Source organism: Oryza sativa, chromosome 5, assembly GCF_034140825.1.
Source record: "Oryza sativa Japonica Group chromosome 5, ASM3414082v1".
NCBI classification, from domain to species: domain Eukaryota; kingdom Viridiplantae; phylum Streptophyta; class Magnoliopsida; order Poales; family Poaceae; genus Oryza; species Oryza sativa.
The window spans coordinates 20900657-20911114 of record NC_089039.1 but is presented as its reverse complement, the minus strand read 5'-3'; the positions used below and the strand labels follow the sequence as shown (position 1 = coordinate 20911114).

Sequence of the window (10458 nt, the reverse complement as noted above, 5' to 3'; positions counted from 1 at the left end):
ATGCTGTCTGTAGTCATTGTTGCCCCTTGCAATCCTCGATGTTTTGAGATATTGGTCGTCGGGTCGAGGCGTGGAGCCGATCAGCTCTCTGACCTTGCCTCTTTTTGAGATGGCTCAAATTGGAAGAACATCCCGTTCACAAGACAAGTCACTCAACCCCCGTATACATCAGAGGTTCATCTGATAAGAGATCACAAATAAAAGCACGCTTCGTTGGCCTTATCTTGAAGCCAATTAGTAATTTTCTTTGTTTGAACATTGCATTGCATGGGTAAAAACAGGCCATACCGTGACCGCGTGACGCAGCGGTGAAGCCGGGAATTTTTGGTTTGCCTAGAACTAAGGAAATCTTTGACATTTTCCAGCTGGATATAGCTAAGCCACGTTGAGAGCGTGAAGCCCATGAAAAGGCACGCCCACCTAGACAAGCTATGGAAGGTATTCGCGAGAAGGGATGAAAACGGTCGGAAAAACGTATGCCATTTTCATTTTCAGTTTTTTTCTCGAAAATGGGATCCGAAACAGTAATGATATCGGTAATATCGGAAACGGGTAGTCGGAACGGAATCCACCGATATTGGTCAGAAGTCAAAAGTTCATGTCAGAATGAGCGGAGTGTGGCATAGCACATATTTAACTATGCATGAAGAGGACTTTATAACTTCAGTCTTCCATCATTACACTCCACATAACACCGTTATATGATTATTAATGATATGATAATAAATTTGACGAATAATACAAACAAAGTTCAATAATATTTCAATATCAATAAGTTGAGGAGACCAAAGTTCAACAAAGTCCATATGGCACGTCTTAGGGTTAACAACGCTTTTCCCTAATCACTTCCCCTTTATAATGGGCTGCAAACCTACCTGGTTTCCTCCTCTCATGGGCTTCCGATGGGTTGGGCTGGCTGACCCGCTAGGGAATTTTCGGAATTTTTTCATAATTTTGATGGAGGTTATCGTACAAATACGGTTACCGGCAAAACGGTTGTATCCATCCCATTTTCGCTACCATTTCTAAAAGTTATTACCATTTCGATTTCCGACCGACGGTTACCGACACCGACTGAAACGATCAGTGCAAACTAGAAACAACATATGGAAATCTCAAAAATTAGAAATCTCGGAAATTTCCGTACCATTTTCACCCCTAATTGCAAGAGAGCGAGAAGCAGAAGATAGAAGTGGATTCAACGTGTCGGATGCAGCATGTCAATGGGGGAAAATCCTTTGTACCATGGGAAAGAAAAAATAAACTTTCCCTATGGAGGCTTCCATTATCAACACAGTATTTAAGAATTTACAAGTGGGCAGATTTTAAGTCTGAAGCAATGAAGCACAACTTACCAATTAGTTGCCAATCTGCAAAATGGATGGGGGTGATTTAAAATTGTCACGCATGACGTGTGACCGAGGTGTTTAGCCCAATTGAGTAGTACAATTATATGATGAAATAGATTAATTCTTTTTTTTTTGGGAAAACCAGGAAGCTTTATTAACTCACAGAATTAGGGTTACAATCCATAGCCAGGAGTTCAGAGACGCACTCACCATGAAATAGATTAATTCTGCTTTCAGTGGGCACGGTAAAATCATTATTTGGGTTGTTTAGTAGTGCATTATCGTAGAATACAGCCGTGGATAATGTAAGAAAACATCAGAAAGTTGACACTTGACAGTGAGCTCCGACAAAGGTTAATAAAGGACCACCTTCAACGGGGCTGGGTTAACAAGTGGGACGGTAACTATTCATTATCATGGTTATCAGTCTTATTCGACCAGTACGAATCAAGAAACCGCTCGGTAAATGGTCAAATTTTTAAAATGAAAACTATAATTCAAGTTTTAACAAATTTCAAGAATTCCGCCCGGTTTCGTTGGTAACCGAGTGTGGATCCTACTCTTTAAATAGAAATACTCACATTAATAGCAAACCGCAGTCGCTATTATCGACGAAACTCGGAAGAGGGTATTCGGTGATCAAACAGTTTTGAAATTCTGGAGTATGCTAATCGGTTCAATCTCGTGTGTTTTGTTTTAAGATTTTAATTTTGACCAGCTCAACTCTTTGTATAGAACAGTTGTGAATTTCAGAGCAGCCATATAAATGTGAAAATCTTCCAAACGAGAAAAGGAAATAGTAGCACTACCTAGAAAGCACTCTATATTGAACATGTATCATAGGAATGCTTGAATCCAGATGCAAACAAGTCGAGTTTGGATTGAAGAACAGTTTTGCAGGTACACTATAATAACCAATCTGAGACAATTGAAACTAAAGCCGGGAGGCAGCATCAATCAAATGAGTGACATATGCTATACAATTACAGTTTGACAGACACCACTAGTAATAGATTCCAAGCCAAGATGACATCAAGAAATTAACTTTCATGTCACATCTGTAGACCTTACGAGAGAAAAACAAAACAACCAAACAAACTCGATCATCCGACCCAAATTTCAAAGATTTCAATCACCTGAAACCTATATGCACACACACAAAACATCAACAAATTAAGCGAAAAGGCCACGTGAACACCATGACGAGCGAGACAGCTTAAGCCATACTAGCAGCACACGGGGTCGTTCTTGCGGTCCTCCTCCAGCGGCGGCGCCGGCCCGCCGCCGCACAGGCCGGCGCGGAACGCCAGGAAGCCGGCGGCGTGCCCCGCCACGATCGCGAGGAACACCCCGCCGTTGAACGACATGAGCGCGAGCATGATGAGGTATGCGACGCCGACGCGCACGGCGTGGACGGCCGTGCGCAGCGCCGCGGCCGCCCGCGGCGCGCGCCGCCGGGCGAGGCGCGCCTCCAGCACGCGGTAGCCGCGGAACTCGAGGAGCACGGCCAGCGCGAACATGAAGAGGATCGCGAGCGCGTACATGCCGCCCCTGGCGCCCGGCCACAGGGTGAAGAGCACCTCCGTGTTCTTGCCCCAGAAGAAGGTCATGTGCATGTACCGCGCCTTCTTCACCGGCGCCGGCGGCGGCGGCATCGCCATGCCATTGCCGCCCATGTCCATGGCTTCTACTAGCTCGCTGTCGCAGCTAGCTGATGATAGTTTATGTCGATGTTGCTCTCTATGGGTTAGCTCTTGGCGTTCGGGGGAGTACGACGTACATGTATATACGCGACCGTCGCGTGTAGTACGTACGACGCTATGGCGGAGATGGGCAGTACACCGTACGACGCGGGCAGGTGCGGCTGCGCATCGGGCGATTGGTGCCGCGCGCTGGGCCGGCGAGGTTTCGGCCCTCAAGAGCACCGGCCCGATGGCCCACAGCCTGATAACCACGGATTATGTCCAGAGAATTTTTTTCATTTTTATTTTTTTAAAATATTTACAGAAATAATCTATCGTCGGAAAAAATTACAAAAATAGACCCTGCCGCCGCGGCAAGCTGACTTGGCCGCCCTATACAAAAAGATGAGTTTTTTTTTTGCACCTAACACCCTTGCCGCCCACTGCCTGGGCGGCTAGGGGCCTCCATGCAAAAAAGCCAGCCCGGGGCCTGCCATTTTGCAGGCGGCCCCTTGCCGCCCTCTGCTAGGGTGGCAGGCCTCCTAGCCTATAAAAGGCTTGCCGCCCTGCACACCCTCCTCAGTTCTCCTCACCTCTACTCTGAGAAAAAAAAAGAGAGGGGGAGGAGAAGAGAAGAAAAGGCGAAGCCCTGCCGATTTGAGACTCTGATTTCAGGTAATATTCATAGATCATATATGTGATTATTTAATTAACTAGTGTGTATTTTTTAAAACTTTGTTTGAATAAATGTATTATATTATCTAGGGTTTTAGTTGTACTACTGTAGAACTGCGTATTGTTAGATATACGTAACTACGTAGATCTGTAGTCTTTGTAGTTTTAAATGTTGTTGAGTACCATTACATTAGCATACATAACAAGATATTACATTTTGGGCATTTATTACATGAAAGAATGATCTAGTTATTTCGTTGACAGAAATGTCCAACAAACATATATTTCAACTATACCATGGCCCAGGAAACGTCCGTTACGGGCCGATTAGGATAGATCTGTTAGAATTTATTGTAACACCAAGGAGATTGCAGTACTTGTAGACGAGCACCTGACGACGTGCACGCGAATACTGGACTCGGTGTGCTCGGTTCTCCGAGCGTCCACCTGTCGTCCTGTCGACGTTGCTCAGGCAGACGCAGCACCACAGCGGCCACCCCGACCGACTGGTCCTCGTCCAGCTGCACACGTTCCTAGGCTAACTCCCCCTCCCCACGGAGGTAAGTATATTTAAGGTTTATTTTTACATGCCCCACACATATATGTGAACCGATTAATCCGATTGCTTCAGGGTTTCGTGCACCGTTCACCACCCCGCCTTCCACGAGTATGCCTCCTATTGTGCCCCCACAGGTACTAAAAAAACAACACTATATCGACAATCAATTTACATGCAATTTATGTGTTAGCTTACAAGGGTCTTGTTGTCGATGTATAGGTTTCGCCCAGTTCGGTACGACACAGGCCGCCCACTTCTCCCAGGCTGCAAGGTCAGCGTCTCAGGCAACTGTGTCGGCCTCGCACTCTGCGCAATTCTAGTAGGATGCCGGGACTTCATCACAGGCAGCCGGCACGTCGAGTCAGGGTCCACCACTGGACCATGCCGGGACATCGTCGGAGTACGGGTGGGCTTCCACCTTGCACTTCGACATCAGCGACTTCGACTTCCAGCACTCGATAGAGGACGTCATCGGACCAGTCGGTGTAGACGCAGGACCAGTTGCCCTCCACTCCGCCGCCAAATACTCGTGCTACCCGTGTTGTGCCACTGGATCGCTTCACGTACTCCCAGGACCACGTGTGAGCACAGGCCCGGAGGACCAAGCGTGGTCGCGGCGCGGGGCAGGGCCAGTAGAGCAGACTTCTCTTTGTTTATTTACTTTACATGCTAGTACTGTATGCTTGTAGAATGAATACGTTGTTGCTATTCGGGTTTTGCATCCCTAAACTTCGCTGTTACTTTTTACGAAAGCATGATACCTTTCGGTGCATGCATGAGTACTTTCTGCCACACCGATGCAGCCTCCTTTATTCGCGTGCGATACGACTGCGGAATGGCTGACCCACCATGGCCCGCATACGTCCAATCTTACTTTCGGCGCCAATCAGGCTGACCCACCATGGCCTGCGATGTAGACATGTCAAGGTTATCACTGTGATTTTATAAGTTGCCATAACGAGCGATGCCTCACAATCTTTCATAACTCGGTCAGATTCAATACTCTCTTTCTCACTGGTTTCATTACAAAACCCACCAGCTTTTGGCAATGGCTAGATGCTGGGGCGTTGAGGATCCGAATTGGCATAGCGATCCTTGTGCATACCTGCTACCACCTTGGTGCCAACGGCCTCTTTGCCTTTGCGGTGACCGATGGCAACTAATGGCTTCGATGAATCCTGACATTCGAGGAAGACACTTTTTTAGGTGCCCTAACTATGACCGTAAGGTATTTTATTATCTGCATATGCTTATTCATTTTATATGGGCAATTGTTTTATTCTTTATCATACTACTCTATTCGTCAGACCCACGCTACGGCTTACGGATACATCGAGTGGGTCGATACAGAAAATCCCGTTCTCGACCTAACCACTTGTTTACAATAAGGACGTTGGTATTTCGCATCCGAAAGTACTGAGCAATACTTGGAGAGAAAAGCGGCTTACGAACGACAACGTCGTGAACAACAGTGCGACTGGCGGGTGCTAACTACGGCACTCCCTCCATGGGAAGCCCGTCCAAGATGTAGATGCGATGATCATTGTCAGGTTCTTCGTTCCATGAAGCCTACGACTTTGGGTCGAAGGTTTTTTTGTTTGTCCAAATATTCTAGACGACGATTTCATAGTAAGAATATTTTGATTATCATGAATCCTTATTTTCTCCCAACATTTACTAACTTTGTTCGCTTCACATCTATTCGTTTTTCACAGGAACCACCAAGGAGATGTCAATACAGAGAATGGATAGACACCAGAAGGGTTCTAACTCCACCTAGCCGTGTGGTGCAGCTTGAACTATCAGAGGAATACAGGGTTACTAAAGCGCAGTTTGAGAGAGGAGAGGGATCCTCATGTAGGGGTTAGCTATTATCGGACAACTTACCTTATTGAAATTTGTAATGTCATGCTTCCTTGTCCTATTACTACATCATCGTTGTGTTCAACTCTTGCACTACCTCCCTCCTAGTTTGAATCTAATCTTATATATGTAACTGCAATGGAACCAGATGTATCATGTTCAAATTCTACTACTATTTCTATACATGACATAATTCTCCTTGTTTAATTGTATATAATGTTTCTACGACCGAAACTATGATAGGCCTATATCAATTTCATACACTAATACGTCGAATAAGTTACACCATAAACTCTTACTTAAAATATGAAATTGCAAAACAACCGACCTCAATACATTTTTTAAAACATTATTAACAAGTTTTACCAATAAATAATTCTTTAACTGTTATCAATAGAGCTGAAAAAAAAAGCATTTGGCTTGTTTTTTTGCATCTAGACCCAGATGCAAAAAAAACCCAGCCAAATGCTTTTTTCGTCGGGCGCAAATTGCATTGCGGGGGACGGCAAGGACCTAAGCGCAAAATACGCACACGGCGTCGTCGAGCCGCCGTCTCTTTTGTAGTCGTCAAACTTCGTGATTATCTTGACTGCATGCCTAACTGAGCTTGTCATTGTAGCAACCCTGGTGGCTCCATCTTCATCTTCATCAACACCATGGTTTACTTCTCTCACTAGGGCCTCCAAGGCGCCCCTGTCGAGCGCGATATCAACCACCGAATCGCAATCCTCTTCGTCAGCTTCAAGGGGGGCACCCACGTCTTGCTCCTGGTAGTTCTAGGCCGTGAACGTTCGTCCCACGAAACCCTCCTCTTCCCTAACTCAATTGGCTACAGATAAAAAGTGGGAGAGATGAGGTTACACATGGATTTCAGGTAAACGGATTTGTCTGGACTATGCCACTTTAAAACAAAAAACCCTTCTAGAAAGGAGAAAAATATTGAAAGAGAGGAGCAAAATGTTGAAATGGGTAAATCGTCACTAACCAATCGTTGGACTGTTTGTGCGCTGTTGTGGTTCCTTCGTTCCTGGTTGGCGAAGAGCACGCCAGCTATAGATGGCCATATGGCCCGAGGCCCGTGGACCAGGCCAAGACACGCCGTTTTGGCCAGGCCCAAGCACGGCCCGACTGGGGTCGTGCCCGTGCCGGCCTGGCCCGACAGTCGGGCCATGCCTGGGCTGCACCTTCGGCACGGTGGGCTGGCCCGGCACGGCACGATTGAAGAAAAAAAGTATAGGGATGAAAAATAGACTTAAATAACCATATAAGGTAAGGCCCAAAGAGAAGAGAAATACAAAATAGACTTATTTCCAGCCATATGAACACAGCCCACAGAGTTGAGGGATGAAAAATATACTTATTCTGTGGACAAACACAAAGTACAGGGATGAAAAATAGACTTAAATAACCATATAAGATAAGGCCCAATGAGAAGAGAAATACAAAATAGACTTATTTCTAGCCATATGAACTCAGCCCACAGAGTTGAGGGATGAAAAATATACTTATTCTATGGACAAGCACAATGGACTGTTGTACCTTCGGGCCAGCCCGGCACGGCCCGAGTCGTATTGGGTCGTGCCTGGGCCATGTGTGCAGCACATGGGCTGGCACGGCACGGCCCAGCGTGTCGGTCGGGCTGTGCTAGCCCGACTAGCCTCGGCCCAGGCACGGCGGGGCCTGGGCCGTGCTGTGCCGGGCGGCCCATTTGGCCAACTATAACGCCAGCATTCCTAACGGATGGGAAGAGTATATACAACGAGAGGATGCCCCACGTGTTGCTGTGGGACTTGGTTAACATCAATTTGTTAGATAAGAAGTATAATATCAAGAAGAAACAAATAGCTTTCTTGGAGAAATTCTTTTTAGCAGCCCTATCAAAAATTTGTAGATAATTTAGGTAACACATGTCAACTGAAAGAGCGTTCAGCATAAAGCTCTTTTATACGGAGTGACGGGCTGGATACATGTATATGTGTGTGGACATAGGCCAATGTGTTCATGTGGGCTATATTTGGCACTGAGGAGGCGAAGAGACTCACCCGGTGACTAATGGGTTGGGCTCTATGCTGCATTCCATCCAACGTCTGAGAAGCAATCTAATATATTCATCCAACGGTTCACTATTTGATGATGACGTGGAAGCACGAGGTTTGAGCTTTTGGCCTTAACTTTATAGAAAGAAGGGATATGCATAGTCTAGGATGGGAAGATGCACTACGGAGGGCGATGTGATAGGGAAAGAGGCGTCAGTGAGGAGAAGAGGAGGGAGAAGTATGCCCCCGTGAACGCCAGTGCGATTGTACGAGGTAGGATCCGCGTATAAAGTCGTATTTGTCATGGTTATGGATACCACGTACCCAATAGTAATCGGCTAAGCTCAGCGGGGCCCACCATATACCAAATCTTATACGGAATCGTACCTCATATATAGAAGGAGTTCCGGATAAGGAAGTACGAGTAGAGTTCTATATGAAAACGACAAGGACTACTCGGATTGTATCTATATTGGTCTTCTTAATACTACTTGTACAAGGGAACATCTATAGGTATAAATACAAGACCCATAGGGGGAGAGAGGGAACACACACACAAGTCAGAATAGACACCAACACACGCCACCAGACATTGATATCAGTGATAAGCCTAAACAGACTCAATCTGGTGCCTGCGGAGGCCAACAAGAGAGATCTAGCGCCATCTCTAATCTCGACGAGTTCGTACTCGAGGAGTAAAACTACCCTGTCGTTGACTATGTGTTGGTGATCCATGCCGCCAAGTCAACGACATCTAGATAGGTTATCTCAAATATTGTACTTAGTGTGATTCAGATGAATAAAGAAAAACACAGACTACGGCCAATAGGAGTAGGGTCGTTACCTTCCTGTGAAGGGGCCCAAACCTGTATAAAAATCATTGTCTCTATCTTTTTTATCTCAATCTCGCATATACCCTGGTATCAATGATCTTCATGCCATGTAAATACTATAGTCGTGACCTCAAGCATGAAAGTATTTCCATGGTCCGCTAACAAATGGGCAAAATACGGGCAAGTTGGGAAATACCGGGAAGTGGTCGGGTGTACGCACGAATCACTTATCGTGTGGTGTGCAGCTGTCTACCCCAGTAGATAAAAAACTTTTCCCATCAAACATCCATCTCATGGACCAAAAATGAAACAACCTAATATCAAATGAGGTATATCTCGTTACTACTAATATTGATAGATAAGTTCGGTTCAGGTTTCTATTACAAAAATATATCCCATTTGATACTATATTGCTATATATTAAGATAGAGTTACTATTATTAGTCTATCCGTCCCAAAATATAACAACTTTTAACTATAAGGATTTGTCTCGAAATATAACAATTTCTCCACCAATATTCTCTTCCCAACTAATCACAACCCTCCACCATTTACTTTTCTCACCTACTTCCACTACCCATCCAATCACAACCATCCATTATTCACTTCTAGCTGTTTTCTTAATAACCGTGTTTAAGTCTAAAACTCTTTATATTCTGGGACGGATGAAGTAACTACTAGTATTCATCACTTAAAGCTAAAATCTCTCTAGAATAAAAAATAGAGTATATTTGTCGATAAAATAAAGCGATGCTTGTCTTCTGCGTAATGACGCCATCAGCATGGCTCTACAGCTCATAAGCCATGAATTTTTTTTTGAAAGCAACGGAAAATAATTATTCCTGCGCAAACAACATACTCCTGATCAGCTGTAACATGTGACACGACTCCTGCGCATTTTGTTCTCTGTGTACCACTGATTGTAGCCGGTACTGCCCCGACAAAACTATTGGAAGTCAACAACCCGATCTCAAGTGACATGGACGACTATCTACTTGTCAATCCTCTGTGCAAAAACTCCAAAGGACAAAGAGATAAGCTAAGGAAAATATATGTACTCGACGGCAATGGCTTGCCACCTGCTGCCATCACCTCTGAGCTCCAGAAAAATCGAAGAAACGAACCTGCACTCAGCGTCATGAGTGACGACAGTCGACAGCCATGGCTCCAGCCCTCCGGTATGGGTTTGTTGATTGGGTGTAAAATTTGAGCGTGTCACCTTAATTATTATACGAGGGTGTCATATAGAGGTATTTATGTACTAAAAAAACTAATTATAATATCCATCAGTAAATCACGAGATGAATTTATTAAGCCTAATTAATTCATTATTAGCAAATGTTTTACTTTAGCACCACGTTGTCAAATTAGATTTAAAAGATTCGTCTCGCAGAGTAGTCGCAATCTAAATAATTAGTTATTCTTTTAGACTATACTCCCTCCATCCCAAAAAAGGCAAAC

General features: G+C 44.9%; 1 protein-coding gene across 1 annotated transcript; it reads right to left on the bottom strand.

Annotated features, from left to right (window-relative positions):
- Positions 1-2230: 2230 nt before the first annotated feature.
- On the bottom strand, positions 2231-3105 carry LOC4338846 (copper transporter 2-like). The gene has a single exon (NM_001420417.1). The coding sequence runs from the start codon at positions 3029-3031 to the stop codon at positions 2576-2578; it is 456 nt and encodes a 151-aa protein (NP_001407346.1). The 5' UTR covers positions 3032-3105; the 3' UTR covers positions 2231-2575.
- Between the last annotated feature and the right edge of the window lie 7353 nt (positions 3106-10458).

Coding starts and splice junctions, on each gene's coding strand:
- LOC4338846 (NM_001420417.1), bottom strand. CDS start 3,031: ATGGACATGGGCGGCAATGGCATGGCGATGCCGCCGCCGCCGGCGCCG.